This window comes from Pteropus vampyrus, unplaced genomic scaffold (assembly GCF_000151845.1).
Source record: "Pteropus vampyrus isolate Shadow unplaced genomic scaffold, Pvam_2.0 Scaffold40, whole genome shotgun sequence".
Taxonomy (NCBI): Eukaryota; Metazoa; Chordata; class Mammalia; order Chiroptera; family Pteropodidae; genus Pteropus; species Pteropus vampyrus.
The window spans coordinates 6,936,215-6,963,675 of NW_011888821.1; the positions used below are offsets into that span (position 1 = coordinate 6,936,215).

Genomic DNA, 27,461 nt, shown 5'->3' on the forward strand with positions numbered 1-27,461 from the left:
TATTATCTACCTCTGACTGTTGCTGTCAGAGACTACAGTCAGTATGGGTGATAAACTCTGAAGAGCTGAAGATGTTCAATGGAGAAGATAGTAGTAGCTAGTCTAAATGTCTTAGGGGGCACTGCTAACCCCTGGATCATATTAACTAAATGTTAAATAGTCTTGGAAATAACTATTGCCTACTTGCCCACAGCCAGGGCCAAAGCAGGATGAGGAATACCTAAGAATGCTGACTTTACTACTAACTGGCCTATAGTGAGCTGAATGGTGGCCTCCAAAGAAATATGCCCACATTCTCAACCCTGGAACCTGTGCCTGTTGCTTTCTTAAGAAAAAGGGTCTTAGCAGATGTAACTAACAATTAAGTTAAGGGTCCTGAGATGAGGACATTATCTTGGACTATCCACTTGGCTAGGACATCACAGGTATCCTTCTAAGAAAAAGGCAGAGAGAGACAAGTCATGTAGACAGAAGAGGGGGCCATGTGACCGACCATGGAGGCAGAGGTTGGAGGGATGTGGCCACAAGCTAAGGAATGCCGCAGTCACCAGAAGCTGGAGGAGGCAAGAAATGGATTCTTCCCCAGAGCCTCTGGAAGGAGCATATCTATACTTGATTTCAAACTTCCGGACTTCAGAACTGTGAAAATGTACGTTTCTGTTGTTTTAAATTATCAACCTTGTGGTGACTTGTATAGCAGTCACAGAAAACTAAGATAATACCCTATAATAGAGGAGGCAAGCTGTTTAAATATATATCCAAGGGTTGATTTTTTTTTTTAATAATAAACTAATTGTTTATCATAATGATAAACAAGTTTTTAAGCCAGAGGGAACTGTATTATAAAGTAACCAGAGCAAATATAAGGCTAGAATAGCTCAGTTTGTGGACAGCCCCTGTATACCCACAGGGCTAGCATGCCAAGCAGAGGTTTGCGGGGTGGGTGCCCATCAAGGTTTCTTTAAAAAGTAACCTTTGATAAAGCCACAGAAGAAGCTTACCTGATAAATTTGGCAGTCAAGATCGCATACGGAAATCAGATAAGGTAATAACTTAAGGCAAGCACACCCTTCCGAGGCTGTGGAAACAAGCACGAGCTCCCAGTCTTAAGAAACCGGACAAAAGGCTTAAGAATATTTTAATGTGCCCTAGACTCACCTGTCTTTTGCCTTTATGAAAATCAGTATACTAAAGAACTGTCAGGGTGCTCAAACCAAGCCAATTCTTGGAGATTCTATCCTACTAATTTGGAGAACCCAAAATGAAATGAACGTGACTCAGGGCAAAGAAAGGGTTTCAGTTAAGGCATGTGAGGATAAAATACATTTTGTGTACTATGGAAAAATACATCTGTAAACTAGGAAGAAATTGACTTCAACCCTTCTGGAATGTGGAAGGTGGCTCCAAGCATTTATAATGGTGCAATTCTACTTCTCATGGTACCTGACTCCAAAGTATGCACAATCTGGAAGAGGGTGAAAATGGACTCTTGTTTTTATTAAAAAGCTTACTCCCTAGGCTTTTTATGATTAAAAAGCGATATCTACAACAGCACCACAGTCCACTTCTAACCAGGTGAGGATGTGGGATGAGCTTTGCTCCCTATCCCTGGTTCGAGGTCCATTTTTGGTAGAAGCTAGGAGTTAGAGGACATTACTCCTTTACTCAAGAACCATTAAGACAAAATTCAAGGCTAACAACTATGAAGCTCTTGGGAAAGCCAAGGCCATTGGAGAAGAAGGGTCCCACAATCACCATGGCTATTATCTGTCTCCATCCTACCTGCCCTGACCTCCTCGGTTCTGGCATCAGCAGGGGATTCTGAAGAAAAAGATGTGCAGTGCACAGCTGTTCTTGGTGTCAGACAACTGAAGCGGATCATCTGTTTTCCTCTGCAGCCTCACAAATTACACAGCCTCACCATCATCACAAGGCTCAACACACATGAGAGAGACCAACACAGAGGGCAGACAGTCTCTTCTGATTCACAACCCAACCTAATAGCAAGACCTTTTAAATTAACACATAAAGACAGTTATGAAGTGTTTTCTTAAGAGGACTTCTAAGTTGCTTTCTCTATAAAAGAGATTTTATTGGCACCATGCACTTGTGCCTCTTTCCTCCTGTCAACACAGAGAGACTGCCACCCAAGGACACTCAGCTAAGTACATACAGCCCTTTCTGCTTACCTACAACAGCCCCTGATAGCAGGTCAAACCAGGCTCACGTTACTTTCTTGGAAGTTCACTGTGGTGGAAGCCACAGTACCAGTCACATTCCATACCCCTGGTACCTGTCACACACCATGCTAAGCAGCCTTATCAATGCTACTTGGCAACCCAAGGGTACCCTGACAAGGTGGGCACTGTCATCTCCATCGCACAGACGCAGAAACTCAGATTCAGAAAGGACAGGCGCCCGGCCCAAGTGGCGTGATGTGAGCCACGATGGCCCACAGGAGACCTCTACTCTTTCACCCCGCCCGGCTGCCTCGCCTATGAGTGAACCTCAGTGGAGGCAGCTGCACAACTTCACGGCCATGAACCTCAAGGTCAATGTGCCCACAAAGTGATCCAAACACAGGAGAGCAATATACACTGACAGGCAAAATGCTCCAGGTGTTTGAAAATATCAACAGTTTTAATAGATTCAAATCTCACTGAAGCAATAAGCTGCTCAAAAACAGCTCACAAAAGGACAAATGTATAGAGACAGAAAAGTAAGTTCATGATTACCAGGGGCTAAGGGGAAGGGGAAATGGGGAGTGATGGCTTGATGGTTACGCAGTCTCTGTTTGGAGTGAGGAAAAGTTCTGGAAGTAGATAGTGGTGATGGCTGCACAACGCTGTGAATGTAATTAATGCCACTGAATTGTACACTTAAAAATGATTAAAATGGCAAATTATATGTTACATATATTTTACCATATTTTTAAAAATTATACCATATAACAAAAACCATTGTTCACTTTAAATGAGTAAACTGTATTGGTATGTGAACTTATATCCCAATAAAGATGTTTAAAAAATTTCAAAGAAACAGCTTCCAAGGGGTCATTTAGTAAATGCTATTTCTTTCCTCTTCTCTCAATAAAAATCTACCACTGAAAATGCTACACAGCACAAAGACTGAGAAATAACCATATGCCTCAAAGAAGAAAAACAAGACGAGAAAAGATAACATTCAAATCTAACTAAACACCATGTAGTTACAAGCAGGATTTTCCTTCCCTGCCTTTTCTGATTGAGGCTTATAAATAAATCCAAAGCCCCCCTTATAGGAAATGCCCAGTACAAAAAGGTACGATTGTATGGTATCTTCTGTGAAAGCAAAAAGTTCTCTATTTGCTCCCAGTGTCTGGTCAGAGAAGCATATCTTCAAAGTATAAATGTCCCCACAGCTATGGCAGCAGTGACAAGCTGAGACCCATGGTGTGTTGGGCACTGTGCATTTCACCTATTCTCCCATTTCACCCTCATGACAACCATACAAATGGGCACTAATAATCTCAATTACAGATGAAGAAGCTGAGGCGCAGAGAGGGTAAGGAACCTGCCCTAGATTGCACAGAGATAAGGAGTGGGGCTGGGATTCAAACCTACGTAACTGACCCAGAGACCGCAACTGCTCTACACTACATAGTATCCTGGAGTGAAGCAATTCTCCTGAATAAATTAACCAAATGGTTTTTAAATTTTAAATGGAGGAGGGGCGGGAGGGGAAAAATAAAAATAAAAATAAAAAAATAAAATGTTAAAAAAACTAAAAATAAAGTTGCAAAAAAACAAACAAAAAACATCCATTTGCTCATATAAATGTATTTTGTAAAATATATATGGACGTTAACTATAATTAGTTAAGAAATTGAAAGGATGGAAATAAAGTTTTATGTTTTCGTAGTAAAAAAAAATTTAAATGGAAATGGAAACCAATTATGTGAAGTGTCGTGACAAACCTATGCCTTATCAACAGTACAAACCGTTATAACTCCTGCTTACCTTGGGAGGCAGATTACTGTAACACTTAAAACAATAAACCTAATTTATATCTGACCTGAACAGTATCTCAGTAAAGACACATTCAATACATCACCTGGGATGTTAGAAATTGACAACAAAAACCAGGAATGAGAATAGATTAGCCTTGTCCTCTTGTTATTTCAGCACCTTCTGCTCCTCTGTATGACGGGGGACAGGAGGGACAGAAGCCTCAGTGAGGGCTTCTTAGCACCACTATCTTGAGAGACAAGTGGTCTGCCCTTTTGGACATGTGGCCTACTGACAACCTGCTAGGAACCTGGCATGTGACCTGGCATACCACACAGCTAAGCATGAATGGCAGCTGCTACTAAGTGGGGCAAATGAGAGTTGCTCTGTCTATTATCAATGAAAAGCCTGGGAAGAAAGGAGGTACAGTTAGCCATCTATATCTATGGGTTCCACATCTGTGGATTCAACCAATTGCAGCTGAAAAAACAAAAAATTCAATGTTATGTTATTGCTGATGTGTACTACGTATTTAGGCCTGCAATGGTTGCCTCTGTAAGGAACATGTACAGACTTTTTTTTTTCTGGTCATCATTCCCTAAACAACACAGGATAACAACTAATCACATAGCACTTACACTGCAGTAGGTATTATACATAATCTAGAGAAGAATGAAAATATATGGGAGAATGTGTATATGTTATACAAAAATACTACACCATTTTGTCTATGGGACTTGAACACCCATGGATTTTGGTATCTGATTTTTCATAAGCAAACACTAAAAGGCAGATACAAGCAAAAGTAGACACTTCACATTTGTAGCCACTGTACTCCAATTTTATATCCGCATAACAAATTTTCTTCTTTATCATGATACTAAAAACATAAAACATTCCACTACCACACTGACGTTTCTGAATCTCCTAGCACGTGAAATTCTCTTTTATTTCAAGAAAGGAAAACAATATATCCCCAGCACCTACTAAGTTCTAAGAACTATCAAAGTCCTTCCCCATCTCATGCAATCTTTACAACCTCTGTGGGAGGAAAAGCATTATCCCCATTTTACAAAGGAGGATACAGTCTGTCCAAGAGCATATCACTCCTTCTAACAGCTTCTCTCCTCGTCTGCAGCTTAGAAAGAACAGGCCCAGGGTCATCCCAGCAAGACAAGAGATTTCTAGAAGAATCCTGTTCAGATTCAGAACACTTGTGTGGAAAATGAGGTGGCCATCCTGTGTGTACAGTAAACTACAGGCAGTTCCTTCTTTTTAATTCTACTGCTTACAGAGAATAGCCAAAATTAAAGACTTAGTCATTTCCTTCTGTCTAAGAACTGAGGTAAATAGAAAATAATCTTCCCAAGAAACCTTCATAAAAGGTCATCTACAAGAGAGTTCAAGGTGTGTTGCAGAAACAGATGACTGTTAATAAAACATTTTGTGCTTTTTGTGATGCAACAAAAAGTAAAAGCAGAGAGTATTTTTAGTTCTTCCCAGCCTAAAAGGATTTGACCAAAGGATCTTCTCTCAGCCTGGTTTTCCATGCACTGATTACAACTGACCGTTATAAAAGAAGGTAAATCACTTCCTGACAGCCTGTCATTAGCAGTGGTCTGATCCGAACTCTCTTAGGACTTTCATTCTGATTCCAACAGAGGAAGGAGAAATACGGGAGGTGCCCAGGCTATGAAAGAGACAAAAGGGCACCACGCAAAATCCTCATGGGACATTCCTGTAGACAAATATGGCTCAGAACGCACTTTATATTACACTCGATCTCAGCATACTGCTCAATCACTGGCTGTCTTGGGCCTTCTCAACAGTTGGCTATAAAGCTTCCCGAAAAGATACCTAATACAGCCAAGTGCTAATTTAGAAGAAAGCGGAAATAGGTGGAGCTTACCTCCCCTCAAGGTTTACTTTTTAAACATAAATCTGGTGACAGGAGAACAAAATATTATTTGCGTATGTGGGCTGTTTGATGACCTTCAAAATTTATGTTAGGACTATGCATATTTGGTTAAGCTTACATTGAGAAAAGCCTGGTGCCAACATAAATAAACCCACAGAAAAATTAACAGATTTTTCTAAAATCAACTATTGAAAAAATGTTTATGGTAATTGTTGGATGTTTTTCTACAAGGATAATCCTGAAAAAAAATGACAAAATCAAGGTTTAATGTTATAAATCAAACCTGCATATAAGAAAGAATGAGGGTAATATTAACACAGAAAGATGTCAAAAGAAGCAACTGCTTTTCCCACTTTCTAAATGAATTAAGAATGGATGACTGTACTTGACTAAGCCATTCCAATATAGAATAATAGAAACAGTTCTTATGTTGCATTTCAAATCCTGCTAGATTTTTTTTTTTTTTTTTTTTTTTTTGGTCTTCAAGGATGAAGAAAATATTCTTCCTTTATAGATGGGAAAAAATAGAGCAAAAAAATCAAATTAGGCAAAAATTTTCAGTACAATATCACAGGAAGATTCCCGAAAACTCAACTACTTTTGGCATGTATCTAGGTTTCGACAAAAAAAATCTGAATGGACACACATCCCAATTCAAAATGAAGCTATATGTTTATTGTTCAGTTCTTCTGAGTAATGGTCTTGCACATTAGCAATATTAAATTGATCTAAGGATATACAGTCTTACTTAAGCTCTTTAATCAAAGCTTATTTTGGGCGCTCTTTATGTTGGTCACAGAGATTACTGATCAACTAGGTGCTGCCTATACCTAACCCAGTTTGTATTTATCATATGATTTTATAAGGAGTTGATTTCATGGAGAATAGGACCGTTGTTTTCAATATTTATAAATAAGCACACAACTCCCAGTTAAAAAAAATAGCGTTGAATAATGAACTTAACATTATGCATGTAAACATGTAAGGGAATGACCATGATCCAAACAATATTTAGCGTCACCTATAGGTTCCATGGTCTGTGACATAAACTGCCCTGAAATAAGAGTTAATTGCTGAGAAAATCCTGTTTTACCCATAAGAAACTGGATAGACAGCAAGGACTCAACCATTAGCAGAATTAATTTCCCATACAGAAAAACTCAACGTAATTTCTAACATACACCACACTGTTACCCAGTCCACTTTGAAAGATATTTGGAAAGTCAAACACATTTACTTCTGAACTTTCACAGAAAAGAACAAAGATTAAAAAAATAAGAAGCCACAGTATGATAAAATCCCCTCACTCAGAATACACAAATTCTGAACCTGTTCCAATCCAGATGTTTGGAATTAACATCTGTCTCTGCAGCCTGTCACCCAAGTACAAGCATGTGATACTAGTATTTACACAGACATCCTAAGGAGACAGTATTCTTCCCCAGTAAAGCACTGATAGGATTGCAAACTGCTGCACAGAATGCAAGGAAATGATGTAACCAACCCAACACCAAAATATTCTTTCTCTCAGTGATGGTGGTCACTGTGTGCCATCTTGTTCTGTCTGGCTAGCTCAGAATCTCCTAGCACCAACCCTGCTAAGAGCTGGAGTAGAGATAAAGGTTTAGGGCTCTGGCACAGAGCCAAACTGTGGCCTGCTTCAGGGCATCCATAACTTTAATAGTCTCAATGGTGCCAAGAAAGCACAAATCATACTTTGAAGTAATAATCTTGAGATTCTTTGAAAATGCTCTGAACTCAGACTTCTCCCTAAATCATGAAGGTACATGAGCAAGCTTCTGCTTTACTGAATCCACTGAGGGCTCATGACGCAATGACAATCAAAGCTTCATACACACGCACAGTCTCCCTTACAGGTAATTTAAACGTCAGAAACACCAGTGTTTTGTCTTGGAAGAGATGCACTATCTTTGGCAGTGCTTTCTTTTCTTTCTTTTTTAACCAATATATTTAATAAGTTATTTCCCAAATGGTCAATTTCTATATTAAAAAACCATGAATCACTAGACATGAGAAAAATTTCATCTGAAAATGCACTACACCTCCCAATCCTCCCTGATTGACATCCCAGATACGAGGCTAGTCCGCAGTGAGAGAACATGGGCCCTGGGACCCACTGATTACTTACTTGTTAAAAAAAGGTTCAATGAGTTTTGATCTGGCAGACACATGAATTTTTGGAGGACTAAGAAAAGAACCTAATGGAGAAAAGAATCAGAGTATTATATACAGTCAAGTAGACAAAGCCTGAAAGTTCAGGCAAAAAAACATTTAAATCACAGTATGGGTCAGCACGGGTAAAGTTCATATGGGCCAAGTTCCATATCCCAGGTACAAGTCAATGGTTCCTCCAGTGCACGCTCTATCACCTCACTCCAGTCTCCTGCGACTCTTGATGCTTCCCACGTCTAACTGGGTGAGTGGATCCCAGGGAAATGGTAGACAGGTAAGATCCACTCTAGACCACTATGTGTTTGACAGAAACATGTACAGTGTGAGTACCTAGGTAGTTTGCCATGGAGATAAAACACAGTCCTGTGATATAAGCATCATAGCCTGCCTCATGGAGCTGTTCAGAAGCTGTGTCATAACTTGGAAAATCTTCTGCACTTTCTAAAGAGAAAAAAAAAAAACAGTTTTCTCAACGACATCATAAATCATGAAGACTAGTAAGCATATTGCCTTATCAAAAACAAACTGCATTAGTATGTGCTGCAGAAATATCCTAAATAAATTTGCATTTAAAAAAGCTATCTTTTTCCCATTCTCTCCACATAAGCCCATACAACATGAGGTACCAGAGTCACTTTAAATGGGAGCTTTGGTCTAGACTAGAGCGATGCCTCAGTTATTAACAAAACTCGGCCGCAGGCCTCCCCATGGCACACTAATGCTACTTATGATCATACATAACTCACTTATGACAATGATTCCTCTTCTGATTGCTTTCTAAGGTCACAAAAAGGGGAGTCTTCCCTTACAGATATTGTAACATGGGGACACAACAGGAATTTCAGAGTAATGACTAATAGCCTGAACTTTGGAGTCCCACTGTCTATGTTTGAATCTTCACTCACTACTTATTTGTGATCTTGAGCAGGTTATTTCACCTCTGGGCCTCTATTTTGGAAGAATAAAGATAATAATCACACTTCTCTCATTTTTTTGTGATGTTTTTGTGAGGATCAAATAAGCTAATGTAAGCAAGGCTCTTGCACAGTGCTTGGCATAAGGTAAACACTCAGTAATTATTATCTATCAATAATACCCCAGGTAACCCTCCCCAAACCAAAAGACTCCAATCAATATTGGTAGCTCAATCCAACACTGTCCTCTACTATGCTCCCAGGTTCACAGATATAAATACAACCAACTCCAAAAACCGACCAGAACTAGTTGTAATGCGGCCCTTGGAACATGAGGCCACTTTACAGGAGCAACCATTTTGTACCACGATTCTTTTGTCACATGATGCACACAGATGCTGAGAAGATAACATCTGAGAAGAGTCACCTGCTAGAGGAAATCCCCTACCAGACACCAGGATATTATACAGAAATAATAGGATAAAAGTAGGAGAATACAAAGGATAAAATAATAGGATAATTCGTAAATAATTATTTCCCAGAACCATTCTGGAAATGAGTATCAAAAAGGTAATAATAGAATCAAAAACAGTGTGAAGGGAAATTAACAATGAAAAGCTATAACTGTTTTTATATCAATACAATGCTCTTTAAACAAGAATTCTTTAACCTCCATAAGTATTAAATATTAGACTTTAATAAGCTTTAAAAATAACCTTTTAACATGACAGTCAACTAATAGCCTCTATTACTAGTTGAAACACAGATTTCAAAATCAATTATTTCCATTATATTGCTATAGAAGAGATCAGGTTTCTTTTTCCCAATGCTTTTTCTTAATTCCTTTTTTGGATTATTACCCAGAAAGGGAAGCAAATAACTACTCTTGGCTACTTTAATATCTTACGGTGTCAATTTCTGAAACTTTGGTCCTATTATCCATGTCTTCAGAAGTTTGCAGGCTATAACTCATGAAAGGCTAACTATAGTATCAGCAGCACAATTAGACAAACAGGAAGTCACACCTGGAAGTTTCATCAAATATCTGGGCAGCAGAGGTGGCCAGATATGGCAAAACATCTCTACCCACAGAAATATTCCTCCCTGCTTCTGGTTTCCCTCGCTGCTGCCACCCCACTCCTAAGACACCCCTGAAGGTGGCAGGGGTGGAGACAACTCTCTTTTCTCATCTGTAAACCCAGTTCTTGGGCTTCTCTGAGACAAAAAGTATATTTTCATTCTAGCTCTAGCAATCAATCGCCAATTCTTTGTCTCTGCTTAAACAATGCCACCATAGAAAAGGACGCATCAAATTTTGGGAGAATTCCAAGTATTAGGAAATAAAAACCCTAAAGGCTTAATTGCCAAATGTCTCAACAAACGGGCTACCCAATTCTATGAACAAAAAACTAATGTAAGATTAGAAGACCATTTTTATTCAGAAAACAAAATTCAACACAGGGTGTAAGCAAGTTAATTTAGTCAAAATCTATAAATGTGCAATCTAGTTTCTAGAACGGTTTCATCTGCTACAGTTTACATCAATACATAATCATCACAAAGAGTTTGAAGATTTTCATTTTATATTTTGTATACTTACCAACTTTAGGAGGGGTGAAAGGTGTCTCTTTTAATCGCTTTTCCAATTCTGCAAGGGATGTGTTGTTAATGATATCCTGCAAACCGGTAAGCGAAGAACTGTGAGCCTTCATCATCTCAGTGCAACAACAGACATCAAAGAGATTCACTGCATGTCACCGCCAAAAAAAAAGGGGGCATCTAATACTGCCCCCTTGTGTTCTTTAAAAGAAATACAGGAGTCATCGTTTGGTCAATGTGAAAGAGAAGCAGCAAATTTAATTCCACCATATGGAAAGTTTAGACATATGAAAGATTTTTTTATACACGTGTTAAATATCTGCAGATCTTGGGCCAGAAAGCTACATTTTTCTTACACGGTACCGGCATTCATTTCACTCAGCTGTACAGTCACTTCACAAAGTTGTAAATGATACCTTTACCTGAATTTTCTTGATTATAAGACATATCCAAAATATATAAAAGTAGGAAGTGTGTGCATGTGCGACCTATTCGACCTATCGTGCGACCTATCCAAAATATATAAAAGTAGGAAGTGTGTGCATGTGCGACCAAAAATACACGATGTATTTTAATGTTAAAAATTTACATTCGAAAAAAATAAAAAGGGGGAAAAAATTCCACCACCCAAAGATAACCGCTATTCACATTTTAATATATTTATTTCTGGTCTTTTTCCATTTTTTTTTTTCATTCTTTTCTCTTTTTTTTGAGGGAAAGGAGGTAGATGTATATGAAAAATGACATTTAAATAGACCAAAAGTCCAGAGTTCTTAGTAGCAATTCAGGAAATTTCAAATATAGCGTATCACTGACAGTCAAATTTTTTAAATACCTTAAAAGGTTGTGTGCTGGCCATCAATTTAGTATCCAAGAGTCTAAAAACAAAAGAATTTTTAATATGGTAAACAAAATGTATATCAGTGTTCAAAATGTCTTTTACTCAAATGAACAGCCTACTGTCTTAAAAGTGGACAGGGGAAGAACTAAGCACATTAACCACTGTGAGCCTAGCTCCACATCCCTGCTACACTGGACTGGACACTTGGCCCCCTCGGTCAGGGACTTTGTCGTACTCAGAGTTCGTCCCCTAAGACGGTATGGGCTACACCAATCTCAAGGTGAAGTCGAATATCCTCATATGTTTTTACACAGGTCAAAACCCACTGCAGGTCCAACTCTGCCAAGCCATCACCATTTACCATCACCAGGTTTGTACGACATAAATTCTCAGATGGTTGAAATCTGCATTTGCTAGTTTCAGGCTATTGCTGTTATTTCTTACTATTCTGTTTCAGAGACTGGAATATTAAAGAGAGAGAGAGACTAATATGAAAACTGTTAATCTCCACATAAACATGAAGACTAGATAAAAGGCTGCTGAAAAAGCAACTGCCCCACTGGCACATCTGTCCCTCTTCAAACAGGTCCTCAAATGCAGAAGCTTGTCTGTGGGTTCCACATGACCAACATGTGATCTATCAGACAGGTGACACATCAGACTAACCGGCAATATTAACTACGGAAAACACTAATGGGTAGAAACACTGACTTAAAGCTGAGGGGAAAATCTCTAGCCAGACAGTTCTTGACTGACTACAGAACACTCAACTGGATATATTCAACTACATCCAAATATATATTCAACGATATCCAATATTCAACTGGATACTCTCAACTGGACACTTCGTTGTGACAAGGTACAACCAACATAGCGGAAAGACAAGTGCTGGCTCAGGAAAACTTCAGTTCTTCTGGCAGCAAGACATGAAATGAGAAAAAAAGAGCTGCTCTCTATTTTTACTCTTAGTTCAAATTCTGATTTTTAATAGAATAACAAAACCAATCATCAATTATAAAAGTAAAACATTACAACCTCAGATCTATTAAACTATTTCTCATGTGAACTGGATTATAATCACAATCTAATGGTTCTAATAAGTTACTATACACCTATTTGCATTATGAATGCCATGATGAGTGTTTTAAATAAAGACAAATCCTCAGAGAAAGCTTACCTGGGGAAAACACATGTTGTCATCTCCTTAAATTCATTTAAGTCCTAAAAACAAGAGATGGCTTGTTATAATTTAACACGCGCAGCAGTAAAAATATACACAATATTTCTAGTTCCACAGGTCTCTTCTCAAACTAATTGTGATTCTTCACACAGGCCCCTCAAGCTAAACTGCAAGACCCATTTCTAGTTAATAATAACTTACTTAAAAATCTTCATAATTTCCTCTGACCTGATATAACATAACATAACGAAAACAGATATAGGAGGGGGAAGAAAAGGTTTCTATTACAATGTAGAAAACCTTCAATAATGGCTCTGTTACACAAATTCAACATTATAGTGGGACCAGCAATGTTATTTACATAAAATGGTTCATACAGGAAATGGACACCTGCGAACGATGTTATACCTTTACTGAAAACACCTTTGAAATGTTAAAGTGGCCACTAAAACACACACTTTCAATATATAATTCCTGCTTTTAGTCAGAAAATTGCTTAAGTGGCACGAAGAGCAAGTGCCTAAATTACACAATTCATTTTCCAAGTTTATTTTGATCAGGAAGTCTAAAGCTGAAATGAGATTCCTCTAATTCTGAATTAACTCATTTACATACATAATTGCCACGCTAGACTGACAGTCATACTCCTGACCCTTTGTGACTACATTTCTCTTCAGCGTTATTCATGCTTCACAGGAAACTGCCATTTCTAATTAGCCTTTCAAGCCTGTAAATACAGATGGTATTTAGCTAGTTTGCAATATTTACTGGCTTTTCAAAGGCTGTTGTTAAATTAATGGACAATACATGAACAAGTAGCCCCAATGCTAACCCAAACAAAAATGCAATGAAAATTGTTTGCAAACTCTCAAAAGCATTACAAAGCTTCACAAGCAAGGAAAGATTAGAATTATGGCTACTTGGAGGGCCAGCAATAGCGAAGTTCTAGGCCAGTGTCTCCTAAAAGATCATGAGGAAGTACCATGAAGATTCTTAAGAAGAGACTCCCCCCTAAAAGGCAGGTCTAAAATGCGGGTTCTTTAGTAAACTTTTAAATGCAAATTTTGGTACCATACCAGTGTATGTAAAAGTTCTACCATTTTAAATAGCTTTTATCATTTATTCTCATCACTTCTTTCAAAGGTAGATGGAAGGAAACCATTTTCTTCCTCTGACAATGACAGAACACAAAGAATTAACTTCCTCAGGTTACCTTAGTAATAAAGGGTGAAACCACTTACCCTAACCCACATCTACTCTACAACAAATCTTATGTGCTCTTTCTACTAGAATCTGATTTAAAACTAGTTTCGTTCAAGGTAAATTTATTAAGTGCTTATGTACAAAATGCTCTGCTAGGCATTTAGACACAGACAGTAACAAGGTTACATTCTTTGTCCAATAACCTAGGAGAAGGGGGGCAAGCTGTACAGATAAAATTTATGCACCATAACAGGTAAGCAGTTCTGTGGGAGTTCAGAGAAAGGAAAGATCTCCTCTTGGCAAAGGAGCAGGCAAGGAAAACTTCCTGGAAGAGGCCTAAGCTAGACCTTGGTAAGACAGGTGAAGGTGTATACAGCAAGCATTGAGAAAAGCTAGAGAAAATTCAAGTTGGAGGAAATAATATACCAAAATCACAGACATGCGAAATCACAAGGCATTTCTCAGGGAACAAATCAGCCAGTCTGGCTGGGAATAAGGAGAGTAAGGAGTGGCCAGACTATAGGAGATGGCTGGGACAGACCATAGAAAGAATGATATGTCAGGCTAAAAAGAATCAACTGTATAGAAAAGCAAAGAATGTACGATTAGTTCAGAATTTTGAGCAGGGTCAGTGATGTGAACAGAGCCATATACCAGATTATAAAACTGGCACAGTGGGGAGTCACTCGTTTGTTAAGTCAGTATTTAACGTCTCCTATGTGCTAGGCTCTGCTTAGTATCCAAGACACCTATAAACATAGCATTAAATATACTTTCCTCTTCCCTTACTGATAGTTCCATTGTTTCGAAGGTCAAAAAGTCATGAGGGAAGCTGCTACTTTGATCTGTTTGACTAGTAAGAAGTAGTTAACCTGAAATAAACATTAGCTCTCTAGCTTTACAACAATGCAAATTCATACCCATAATGTTTGTCTTGAGATTCACAAGTATGAAGCCTTTTGAGTCCCAGACGGTGATACAGTTGTCATGAAAAGCAATGACAACCTTAGGGTTGCAGAAGTAAGACAAAGGGAGTGACAGAGCCACAGTGTTCACAGCTGTGTTGGACTTCTGCAAAGGAAAGTGATCAAGATGCTGATGGCTCCTAAGAAATGTTAAGTAACCAAGGCTTTGAGGATGTATAAATGAGCCTGAACTCCAAAGTGGGTATCTCTCAATCCAGAAACATTAAAAGATTAACCAGGTGACAATTTAAAGCAAGGGCTGGCAAACTATGAACTGCAGGCTAAATCTAGCCCACTACCTACTTTTTAAATAAAGTTTTATTGGAACAAAGCCACACTGTTTGTTTATGCATTTTATCATAGTTCTCAGACTACAACAGCAGTATTGAGAGTTAAGACAGAGGCTGTACCAGCCTGGAAAACCTGCAATATCTACTTTACTATTTGGCCCTTTATAGAAATAGTTTGCCAACCTATGGTTTAAAAGATAGCCTGAAGGGTAAAGTAAGGCATGGAATCTTGCCTCAAGTTTGGTTAACTCCACATGAAAAATAATGCTATTTGCAATTGAAATTAAAAGAATCCAGACATGAGAGACAGCATGGAGACAAAAGTGTCAGGTTTTGTAACTTAGCAGATCTGGGGGACAGAAGAAGAGTCAAACCCATGTTAAAAATAGTATTGGTGACTGGGTATTATTTATAGTAAAGGAATCAGGAGAAAGAACTGGTTTGGAGACAGTAAGAATGAAAGAAAGGTAGTGTAAGGTACACATCTTGTTTGAAACATATACATTTTAAACACCACTTAGTCTGAAGCCTAGCCAGGTGGAGACATGTGGAGTCCCGCATGAGCTATGTGCCCAGATCTGGGGAGAAATCACAGCTGGAGAAAGCAATGTAGGTATCTTCCGCTAAAGTTCTGAAAGTGGGTGAGATCATTACAGAACAGAAGATACAGAGAGAAAATAAAGGACAGGGGAGGACAAGTGAGATGAGGCCAAGTGCAGTTAGGGAGCAAGGAGGAAGAAACAGAAGAGAAGTTGTTTTCCTGAGGAGCCAAAGAAGCTCATGCTTTGATGCACTGAGATGACTTGGCTCCAAGAATGAAAATACAAAAAAGGCAAGAGAGAATCTAAGGGAAGCAGCTTAGCAGAAGGTAACCCAGAACTCTTGTGGTTAGCATGTCTGCTGTACGCATAGAAGGTCTTGGGTTTGATCTCAGTGGAACGAGCAGCTGTGGGTCCTCCATGCTCCCTCAAAAGCAGAGGGGCTCCTTTTGAAACTTATGTATGACCTGGTCCAGTGCAGTTGACCTAAGGCACCACTCACCTTCAATGTCCCTGCTATATCTCACATTGGCAGCACCAAACTAGACGACCACGCCTGTGGTTGAGGAAGCCCTGCCACACACTGACTGAGCAAACCACTGGTATTAAGATAAAATAAATGTTTTGCCTTGCTCTGGCAGATGAGTGAGGATCCCTTAAAATGCCCTGTATGTACATCTCTTAAAAAATGTACAACCAAGCACACGAGATTCTCTCTCAGGGAGATTCTTTCTGTGAGAATATGCTGCACACAACGAAACAACACCCAAGTGGAGGACACTTTCTTGGTAATAAAAAATTGTGAATTTTCAACAGGCTGACAAGGCACTTACCGCAGGCAGGGGGCAGTAGAACTGATGGACTGTGTGCATGACATCCAAGAGCATGTTGTGTCCAATAACAAGTTTCCCCTAAAGAAAGTCAAGGTTAGAAAAAAAGACTTACAGGTACAAAAATTATAGAAGGGCCTGAGTGTGAAATGGATGGCTCCAATTCCATGATGACTCTGTACTAAATTTATTTTTCCACATTAAAAAAATATGTAAGTATATGCAAATAAGCAAATTAGGGCTGGCTTCATTTCTCTTAAATTTGGGGGTGTTAAATCTAGAATGCAAAATAAAAGCTCCAAATGCTTTTGATTTCACTGATCTTTTACTCTGATTTTTATTAACTTTTCCACCTACAAGAATCAGAAGTAATCAAATTTTAATGAAAGAGCTCAAGTTAAAAGGTAAAATCTGAAAACACCATGTCCCTTGGACTGTGGAATAATTTGTGAAACAACTCCAAATATCCATCCAGGACTGTGTTCTTTTTTCCTTTTCTTTCTTTCTTTTTTCTTTTTTTTGACAGCCAAATTGTAATCTTTATTAAAGTTATTTTTACAAATTTATGTCTCCTAATATGAAAAGGCTGATTTTTACTTTAACATGTGCTTTGAAAATTAACATCAGTAGTAGGAGGGGCTTTAGCTGAATAGATTTCAGACTTCAAATATGTGACTGCATCCTTCATCTATAGTTTTTCCATCTTCCAACTACTGACCAAGATCACTTGAAAATCCATGACTTTCAAATGCCACATTTTCATAGAAGGAATCTTCTAGGGTGGATTGAATCCAAACAGTAATTAGATCTAGGAAAACACAGGACGGCTACTCTTCCAATATCTATAGCAGAAGTTACCACATCCAGGTCAGAAAGTGGAATCACTTGCCTCCTGTTAGTATCTGTTTTGATTTCAAAATCAGTATGATAATTATGTAGCAATTGTACATTTTCTGAGATGTATCCTTCTCCCAGAAGGCTATTTAGCACCTTCATAGGACATGTTCTTAAATATTATTTTCAATTAAATCATTGCTTTTCAACCAATTGAAGTAAAATATGTGTGCAATTCATTTGCTCCATTCTGATAAAAATTAAGCTACCAAAATGGAACTTCAACTTAAATTTAGCTAGTCAGGTGACACCATTTCTAACATAAAGCAAAAGGTCACCACAGTGGAGCTTTTTACTAAGTCCCAGTGGACCTTCAGAGTAACACTCCTTGCTAGAGTCAAAGGGCTAACCATAATTCTTTGAAATAAATCACTCTACACAGAATCTCCCAAATCCAACAGACAAGCTATCACTTTTGGCTCAGTGTGTGTGTACATTACGAATATCTACACAATGCTAAAATCCCAAGTAGTGACTGAAACTATAGAAAAAATGTTGGAGGAACCCAAAATGGAACACAAACATTAATAGATGAACCTAACTATAAAATAAATCAATCCCATAACTACGCTGAAGGAGGCTGGGAAGAAAAGAACTAACTATGAAAACAGTCTCTCGACTAGATATCATCAGGCCTGCAATGAACGCTGTAGTCCAGCCAGTGAATGCACTTCTCACAAGGTATGGGTAGTAATCCCAAAACTTCTTACGTGTCTACCGGATTTAAACAAACACATATAATGCAGATAAGAAGAACTGGATTTCCCACTATTGGAGAAAAAGTTACAAATAAGAGAAGAGAGCAGGCTAAAGGCAAACCATGTGGATTGGAATCTGAGGTATCAGTACAAAGGCACAGTTTTATAGGTATCTGTATTTATGTATGTATGTATGCATGCATATATATGACAGAAATGTCACTGTGTATACATATGCATAGTCCTACATATGTATCTTTGAGCTCTGCCCAGTAAGGGCGCCTAGAAGTAGTAACACCACAGCAGTAACCCAGTGACAGGTCTGGGTTTCTAAACACTATTCCCCAATGAAAGGAACCAGGGCTCCTTGGAGAAGTCATTGATTCTAGAGCCGAGGCAGGGAAAATACAGGATGAGGCTGGACGTAATTCAGCGATTACGATGTTGCATCAAGAGCATTATAACAACAGTCTATGAAATTCTAACTTCTTCCTCCATATCAAGTAAACATTCTGTATGTGACAAAATAATCCATTTACAGTGATAACTAGTCATGTCACCTTAAATATTATGTTCAGGAATCTAGTTAAAAAGAAAAGGTCTGGTTCACTTACTGAATTAGCAATGGCATGAATGACTCTAGAGAATCCCACGGCATCGTTCAGTTCTTCCTAATTTAAAAAAACAAACAAACAAACAAAAAAGATTCATGTACTATATTCCTTCTTTGAATGGGGTAAAACCTAGCCATAAACAAAAAAAGGCACTGAAATTTTATATCGTTAGCTTTAGTTTCACATGCTTTGTATCTAGTGACCTAAACAACTGCATGTGAAATGTTTATTTTTTTTCTGCTTTAGAAAATAAAATGTGAAAATGGTGCAAATTATCCCTTAGTTACTAAAATAATGGTGCCTAGGGTTTACTCATCACTTCAACTTTGTGTTGAAATTTACAAGTCTATCAAGCTGTCTTAAAAACACAAACTTTTAAAACCTGCCACCTTCTGTCCAAATTCAATACTGCATTAAATTCTAAGGAAACCCATTCAGCAGTTGATTGACCAAATAAAGCATTCTCATGATTCCTGACTTTTTCCTTGTCAAATGTATAAAATTTTTATAGCACAGCACTCTGAGACTCATCCTTACTCAGTTTCCTCTTCCCTGTTTTCTTCCTAACGGTGTTTAAATAGGCTCAATTTCTGTCTTGAAACCCTCTCCTTAACTCTAAGGTCATGCAAGTACAGTCCCTTCTCCTTGTCTCTGCACAGCTAAATTACTTAAGAGACTTCTCTCCACTCAGTAGCTCCCGGTTAACTCCCAGGTACCTGCAGCCGTCTGCTCTCTGGCGTCACCCTCACTGAAACTGCTTACCTCCTTAAACTACTCCCACGGCTAACTACTGTGGGTGAAGATGTAGAGAAATTGGAATACTTGTGCCCTATTGGTGGGAATGTAAAGTGGTACAGTTGCTATGGAAAACAGTATCGTGGTTCCTCAAAAAATTAAACACAAAATTTCCATATGATCTAGCAACCCCACTTCTGGGTATAGACCCAAAAGAACTGAAAGCAGGGACTCGATCAAATACTTGTACACTCATGTACAACAGCATTATTCATAATGGCCAGAAGGTGGAAGCAAGGCAAGGGTCCACTGAAAGATGAATGGATAAACACAGTGTGGCATGTCTATATAATGGGATGTTATGCAGCCTGAAAGAGAAAGGAAATTCTGACACATGCTACAGTGTGGATGAACCTTGAGGACATCATGCTAAGTGAAATAAGACAGCAACAAAAAGATAAAATAGTTTGATTCCATTTATCCAAGTTTCTTTGAGTAGTCAAATTCAGAGAGAGAGAAAGCAGAATGGTAGTTACCAGGGGGTGAGGTGGGGAAGTGGGCGCTGTTGTTTAACGAGTACAACATATCAGTTCTGCGGGATGGAGAGTCCTGGAGATGGATGGTGATAACGGTTGTACTACAACGTGAATGTACATAACACTACAGAACTGTACACTTAAAAATGATTAAAATGGTAAATTTTTTTATGTGTATTTTACCAAGATTAAAAATAAAAACAAAACTTTAAAGAATATTTTAAAAAAAGAAAACTACTCCCAAAGCTGAGCCCAATGGCCACGTCTCAGTCCTTGCCCTTACTTCTCACACGTATCAGACACTGTTGACATCCCCTTCTTCAAACGCTCTCTTCCCCTGGCTGCCATGTCACAATGATCTCCCGACACGCATTTATATTCTGTCCACCATCTAAACACCGTGGTCTTCTGGACCCCACCCTAGGCCCTCCTCTCATTCCTCATGATTGCTGTAGGTGCTCTAACCCAGTCCTGGTCTCTCTGCCAACAACAGGAAAGTCTAGCCCTCACCTCTTTCCTGCGCTCCACAATAGCAACCCCTGTGACATTCGGCCATGGATGTCCCAAAGATATCTCAAGCTTCGCTGGGTCAAAAACAAAATGTAACATCTTTTCCACTATAGGGGAACAGCTCCACCATGGTGCCCTGGTGACCCTGCACGTATGCGAATAGGCCACACAGGCAAAAGCTTAAGCTGCAACTAATCTATGCCTGTGACACACCCCAGGAGGGAAGGGGAGGGAGGCAGTTTGTAAGGCGCTGCTAACAGGCCATCTCCTACCCACCTCCCTCTCTCTCCTAACAAGCTGTCGTCAGACAGTTTCTCACGGCCGCCCACATTCTGATGAAGTTTAGTGCTTTCTGCCTCACGTTCCTGTCAGTACAGGGCTGCAGAATACAAAAGCACTTAGCTGCAGTCTAGAACTCGCTCCTCAGTGATGGGGTACCCACAACTCATGTCACAGTCATTTGGCCCCTTTCTGTTTCAGTGTTGTCTTTTGGTGTGTGGGACAAGGACCATATGCAGCTGCCACCTCTGGCTGATCTTCCTTCTCTTAGTAATAAACCATCTAAATCTAACAGTGGCTAATTGTGTCTTTCCTGGTTGAATCAGTCAGATGTGCCTTATATATGTGTGAGCTTGACATCCTCCCATATGCAAACCCTCTCTGCTGTGTCCCCGATATCACTCCAGCCCACTCCACCTATGTGAACCGACACCAGTCTAACCCAGTCGCTCAAATTTCAGGCTTGAGCATCTTCCTTTTTCTCTCTTCCTCTTTCACCAATCACAAATCTCACTGATTCTACCTTCTAACTTATCTCTAGATTCCACCTAAACTGCTATCTTGTTCTAGGTCACCGACATCTCTTAGCCACGTTACTCCACAGCTTATGTGGTCTTCCTGCCTCTAGGCTGACTCGAATCAACTCTCCAGATGGCAACAATCTAACACTGTGTCATCCTACTCTGCCAAATCATGTTCTAAACTTTGTTTCAGGAAAACTAGTAACTGTGCTTGAAAGCAGACACAGTGATGTTAGTGAACAAGCAACAAAGATCAGTGACACACCACCCAAATGACAATCAAGAAAGTGTTCTCCAAGACTACTTCAGACACAGGGAGACTAGTCGACTGTGTTGCCAGACTCGCTGTGTTGGCTTTGTCTAAATACTTTACCTCAAGTTCCCCTTGTTTTAGTCTAGGCTTTTCTGTCAATTCAATTCTTCTATGGGAGAAAACTATTCGCTAAATTGACCTGTAAACAGATAGAAAGTACTATGTCACCATTTCTCACCCAAAGGAAATGAACTTAACTCAATTACCTGTTCTTTAGCATGTTTCTGCTGCTCTCTTCTTTTACGTTCTTCTTCATCCACTTTGCTGACAACTATGTATCGTTCTTTCTAAAAGACAAAACCAACATACAATTTTCTGGAAGCAACTTTACCCCCAAAATTTCAGAATTCTGCTATTATTAGAAGTTATTGTTTTTATCACTGCACAATCTCTCATGGGCTAAACACGATAAAAGTATTTTGAAATGCCACCAAAAGTTGAGTTGATGCATTATAAACCAAAATTCTGCCTCTGTGTTTCCATGACATTTTCCCATGGTTTATTAATTGAGCCCAACAAATGTCAAAGTAGCAACAGATTATGAGAATAAGTCACTCTTCAACATGAATACTAAGAAATTATGTTGAATTTGAATATGAGTTTCTAAATAGTTGGTTTTAAAATAAAATTTCTCTACCATATTTCATTAGCATAAGAAAAAAATCCTGAATTTTCTTATAACCTGTCAGATAACTGGCACCTTCTTCCTCACATAATGCATTTTATATCAATTAAACACACCATGAAACTTCCTATGTCAAAGTTTGAGATTTATCTTCTAGTAAGGTTATTTTTTAATTTACTTATTAATCTCTTATTTAACTTGACATATAATTTAAGAGTAACAACTAAACTGTAAAATTCTAAACTTCTGCAAAGGGATCCCACCAACAGCCCACCATTACCCATCATGGTTCCAACAGTGCACCTTGGGAATACATGATGACAGCTTTGCATATGCCCCAGATTCTAAAATTTAATTTTACTTGCTCATATAACAGGGAGCCATTTGTTCTTGTACACCATCACAACTTTCTGCCATAATAAAAATGGGTACTAACATTTTCGTGCTTCCAAGTTTACAAAACCTGTTCACTTCCACTTTTTTATGGCTAACAATAAAAAAGTTGTGAGATGGGTATAGTATCATTATCATACTTACCCCCGATGTACAAACTAGAAAAATGAGACTTAGAGAGGTTAAATGGCTTGCCCAAGGTTACTCAGTTCCTAAACAGCAGAGCGAAGGAGTAAATTCTGACTTTAGACATATCGATGTATCATTGCACGTGTTTAATTATTAGCCCCAGAAAATTCTTGAGGTTACCTTTTCAGTTTCTAAAGTCTCAACATGAATGCCTTTGGGATACCTAAAGAAAAGAAAAGAAAAAAATATGACAACAGTAGATGAGACGAAGACAGCTAAAACCACAAGCACTTTAAAAGCAACTATACAGTTACAATTTAATTAAATGAAATAGTTTTGTCTTACATCACATAATACAGTCAACTCATTACCACATAGCCAAATCTTGCTTCTAGATTCCTAAGTGAAATTTTGAAGTCTGTTTAGATTGCGTGGGCAAACACAGGAGAAGATAGAGATGGGTAACTCTGCTGCAGTTTGGCGTGATAGTTTGCCTCCACCAAGGAAAGGAATCTGGAACCCATATGGAATAAATAGCAAGGATAGCATGACAAGAGAAGAGGCTGGTCAAAAAACAACGGCCCTTTTTCTGTTATGTTTGAAGTAAATTCCCAGGATACAAGTCACTGGCAGATTCTAACGGAAGAATAAGAACTCCAAAGTCAAATGCAAACATGGGTCTGTCTAAAACTGATGTTCAATTTTTGGGTTACTGACCCACTTGAAAATAGAATGAAACCACAGGAAACATTCCAAGAAAAATACACACACAAAAGTTTGGATATTATTTCAGGGGATTCAGAACTCCTGAAACCCATCCACAGTCAAACCCCTACTTTAGAAAATATTCGGGGCTGAGTATTTTCTAGGTCTTAAAACCAAATCTTTATCCTATGCTTTCAAAGAACAAAAACACTACAAATCCAGAACTTAAGAGACAAAGCCAAAGTGATAATTAAAGAAATTTTAAAAGGCTTTAAAGTATCTATTAAGAAGCAATAACAAAGAAAATTAATTAAGTGGGTATTCAACTTAAGAAAACAGGGGGAAATAAAGCACTGTACAAGAACGTGGTATGGTCAAACCACCAAGTCCTGCAGAATTTTAAAAATGAAATGAAAGCTAAGAGATTATATTCAGTTTTTAAACCCTAGGTCCCTCACAGAGCTCTTGCATATCATATAAACACTTACTTCCAGCTCAAAGTCTGATAAATTAGTTTTCTTTGGAACCTACAAAAACAAAAGTTAAGTTATTGGTTTTGGCTCATTAAAAAGAAATCCTAACTGACCAAGCATTGGTTGGGAAGGACATTTAATTTCTAAAAGAGACTTCATTAGAAGGGACAGAAAATATGCAAACAAAAAGAGGCAGGATGTTTCAGGTGTGAGGACTCCTCCCCATTTGTCTTCATTAAAATGTTCTTTAATATCATTATATTGCCTTTACAGAAGAGGTAGAAGTTCTTGTCTAACCAAAGTATTACTTCCTGTGGTTTTATAAAAAGAGTTTAAGGTAGACAGATGTACAAGATAGTCACAAAGTACAAGGAAAGTAGAATGTTTAAGTTACTCTTTGAAATGCTGATGTTTTTTACCATGAAGAAAAATTAAAAAGATAGAAGTCGCCTGACAGTAAATCCTTCTCTTCTGAAGCCTTTGTGTATTAAGCACTCCTCAAGGTGAAAAGTTAGGCCACTCTTGAGCATAACTTTAAGCCAAAGTTGCACAACAGTTATTTCTCTTCCAGGACAGGACAAAGCATTCCTTTAGTGTCTCAATACACTGTCACCTTCACTGTGTCAATGCTAAAGTTAGTGCTTAAATTTTGGGAACATACCTGTAATAAAAAGACTATTTATGAATGTGTTTTTAAAAGACCAAATGTAGCCCATGCCGGAAATCATCTACCTTTCCCAAAAAAAGAACATGTAAAAAGATTCAAGGCAACTAACCCGGTACATGGGTCTAAGTCCAAGTTCTTGTTGTCTTCACTTTGTAATAAATCTTCTATTTTCTCTCTGAGAAATTAGAATAAAAACATGACCATCAATACCCTTATGGAAAAAAGTCATCAACCAACAGAATAATCATACTCAAAAGCTATCTAAATATAAGAACACATGACAATGTAACTTTATCCAATCATGTTATAACTTTTTCATGCAACAAGGCTTAAAGAAAAATAATTTATCTTGGCACATTCTTTTTGTTATTATTGTTACTAATGAATTAGTGACAACTTCTCAAGGATTCATCAATACAAGTGACTTAAATTTTTACTCTTCTAGTAAAGCTGTTATACTGGTAAGTGAACTAAGTAAGACTAGACACACCTCCAAGGGCACATTTGCTCATCAGAAACTTCACTGAGAGAGAAATACACATGCATATGTTGCAAATATCTAGAAGGGTCTATTTGACTCCTCTGCCTTCAGAGAAACTGGACAGTGGCTGTCAGGTCCTTGGTCCATGCAGAAGGTCTGCCCAGTGACACGTGACAAGTCTAAGTACAGTACACAGAATCCCATTTACAATGTGCCATTGTCACACAAATCTGGATATGCCACAATTAAACTCCGCTACTCACAACATCACACCGCCGTGTGTACTACGTATGTGCAGCGAGGTTAGAGATACGGATGTCAGTCCTGCTCTAATACCCATTACACAGTGCACATCTGGTTTCAGTTCAGAAACTTACACCACTTGGTCAATAAACTTCTTCTGATCCTCAGGAATCGTCACAGGACATTTTGACGTGTTAGGAGATACGTAAGACAGAGCTCCTGCACCATTGGACTGTAAACGTTTTTCATCATACTGCTCTCTTAACTGTCTTTCTTCTTCTTGATTTAAATATGGAATCCCTAAACATAGGTTTTAAAAGAACATATTAGCAGAAGTAACTCTTTAACATAAAAACTATTTAACAAATGAAAGAGTCTAAAACACTCAGGAAAGACCATATTTAATATATCTCGAAAAAGTCAAGAGAAAAAGCAAATGATTTTGAAATATTTGTTTATTCATGCACTTCATCATTCATTCATTCATCTTTCAACAAATTCTCATTTGGCACTTACACTATGCCAGAAACTGTATTAGGCACTGAGGAATCAAACAGTGAACAAAGTAGATACATCCTGCTCTGTAGTGAAGGGAATGACTTTAGCCAGGACCAGAGAAGGCCACTGTGAGGGAAGTTACAGAGGATAAGAAGGAACCAGACATGCAAAGAGCTAAGAGAAGAGTATTTCCAGCAGGGGAAAAAATATAAATGTTTTAGGCTTGTGGGTCATATGGGAGTCTCTACTGCAACTACTAAGCTATGCTCTTGTAACTTGAAAAGAGTAACATACAGTGAGTAAATGAATGGGCATGACCCAATAAAACTTTATTTACAAAATAAGCAGTGGGCCATAGTCTGTACCCTGACTAGACTATAGACATATCTTCTATCGAGATAGAAGAGCTAGCACTCGCTGATATACTGGAGGTGAGGGATAAAGGGAAGGCAAAATCGAAAATGATGCTCTGAGGTTTAAGCAATTGGGAAGGTGATAGGGCCACTTACTAAAAACTAGGAAAGAATAGGTATGGGGCTCCAAGGATAAAAAGCAAAAGCTACCTTCTGGATATAGGAAATCACCTAAGGGTATATGGAAATTAAAGTTACAGATATATGCCTATAGTGCTAGAGAAAGGTGTTGAGAAAGAAATTTAGGCATCAGCAGGATATCGGCGGTCTTAAAAGCCATAAGACACTAGTGAACTTTGTAGAAACAATTATGGAATTAGAAAATCACCATTTGTCAAGAAACACTGGGGTTCTTGCCTACACTCATAATGGAAGAAACTACCAAATTCAGTTCAAGGTTAGAGAAAATACAGATGTGTATTTCTTCCCCTCCAAGTTCACAGACTCCTGAATTCTATCTACATGGGGGAAGAAAGGCAGCCCCTGGACTGGTTAAGAACCTCTATACTTAAAGCATGTTTACAAATGTGGACAGGTACGACACAGTAAAGAGGGAAAATAATTCAGAAGGGAGAAGGGCAAGCTGGAGGGGCCAGTGCTGGACCAAGAGACAGGGACTGGCTGTTGACAGGCACAGAGACACCGCTGTAAAGGAGATAAGCAAAAAAGGCTGGGTCCAGACAGAGGTTTGGTGGTGCGAACATGAAGCAGCTCTTCTCTGATGGCTTTATTTTCACACATGGTCATTAGGTGGGGTGGGAGGTCTAGAAAAAGAGACAGCTAAAAATAGACATCCCAGAGAGCTGGAATTCCTAAGTCAGAAAAGTAGGATTTTTGAGCATACTGAGTGTTTATTTGAAGCTTGTATTCATGAATTTAAAGTGACAAATTAGCTCAGGTGTGTCATGTTTTCCAGCAATATTCAGATGCTCGGAAACGAAGAAGGTAGGTAGTCAGATCCAACCAGGGTTGGGACCTTGCTAGGCAAGTACAATGGAGGGAAAGAGGAACAAAGGAAGGAAGGAAGGATATGATGGACCACATAGACAAGGAGGGAAGTCAAGAGAGGAAAGTGGAAAGAAACAGTGAAAAAGCAATGGAGGTCAACAGACTGCTGAAAAGAGGTACTGGAGTGATCGAATGAGGACAGGAAGTAGTGCTCTCAACGAGAAATGCTGAAGCCGGGTGAAGCTACCAGTGATAAGAGCCATGGTGCTCTTATCACCTGGTCAAGAAAAAGACAAGAGAGAGCATCCGGTGGCCATCCTGTAGACGC

The 27,461-nt window shown here is 38.6% G+C and overlaps 1 protein-coding gene across 3 annotated transcripts in view; it reads right to left on the reverse strand.

Moving 5' to 3' along the window:
- The window catches only part of PARN (poly(A)-specific ribonuclease), a 139,191-nt gene that overhangs the window by 100,289 nt on the left and 11,441 nt on the right, over positions 1-27,461 (reverse strand). For all 3 annotated transcript variants that reach the window (XM_011358390.2, XM_023529642.1, XM_023529643.1), the window contains 12 exons: positions 25,409-25,574; positions 24,660-24,725; positions 23,899-23,937; positions 22,886-22,928; positions 21,765-21,845; positions 18,665-18,721; positions 16,462-16,539; positions 12,629-12,672; positions 11,446-11,488; positions 10,612-10,687; positions 8,428-8,538; positions 8,054-8,123 (listed from right to left, as the gene is read on the reverse strand). In XM_011358390.2, coding sequence (XP_011356692.1) covers positions 8,054-8,123; positions 8,428-8,538; positions 10,612-10,687; positions 11,446-11,488; positions 12,629-12,672; positions 16,462-16,539; positions 18,665-18,721; positions 21,765-21,845; positions 22,886-22,928; positions 23,899-23,937; positions 24,660-24,725; positions 25,409-25,574 — 874 coding nt within the window. The remainder of the gene's footprint in view (positions 1-8,053; positions 8,124-8,427; positions 8,539-10,611; positions 10,688-11,445; positions 11,489-12,628; positions 12,673-16,461; positions 16,540-18,664; positions 18,722-21,764; positions 21,846-22,885; positions 22,929-23,898; positions 23,938-24,659; positions 24,726-25,408; positions 25,575-27,461) is intronic.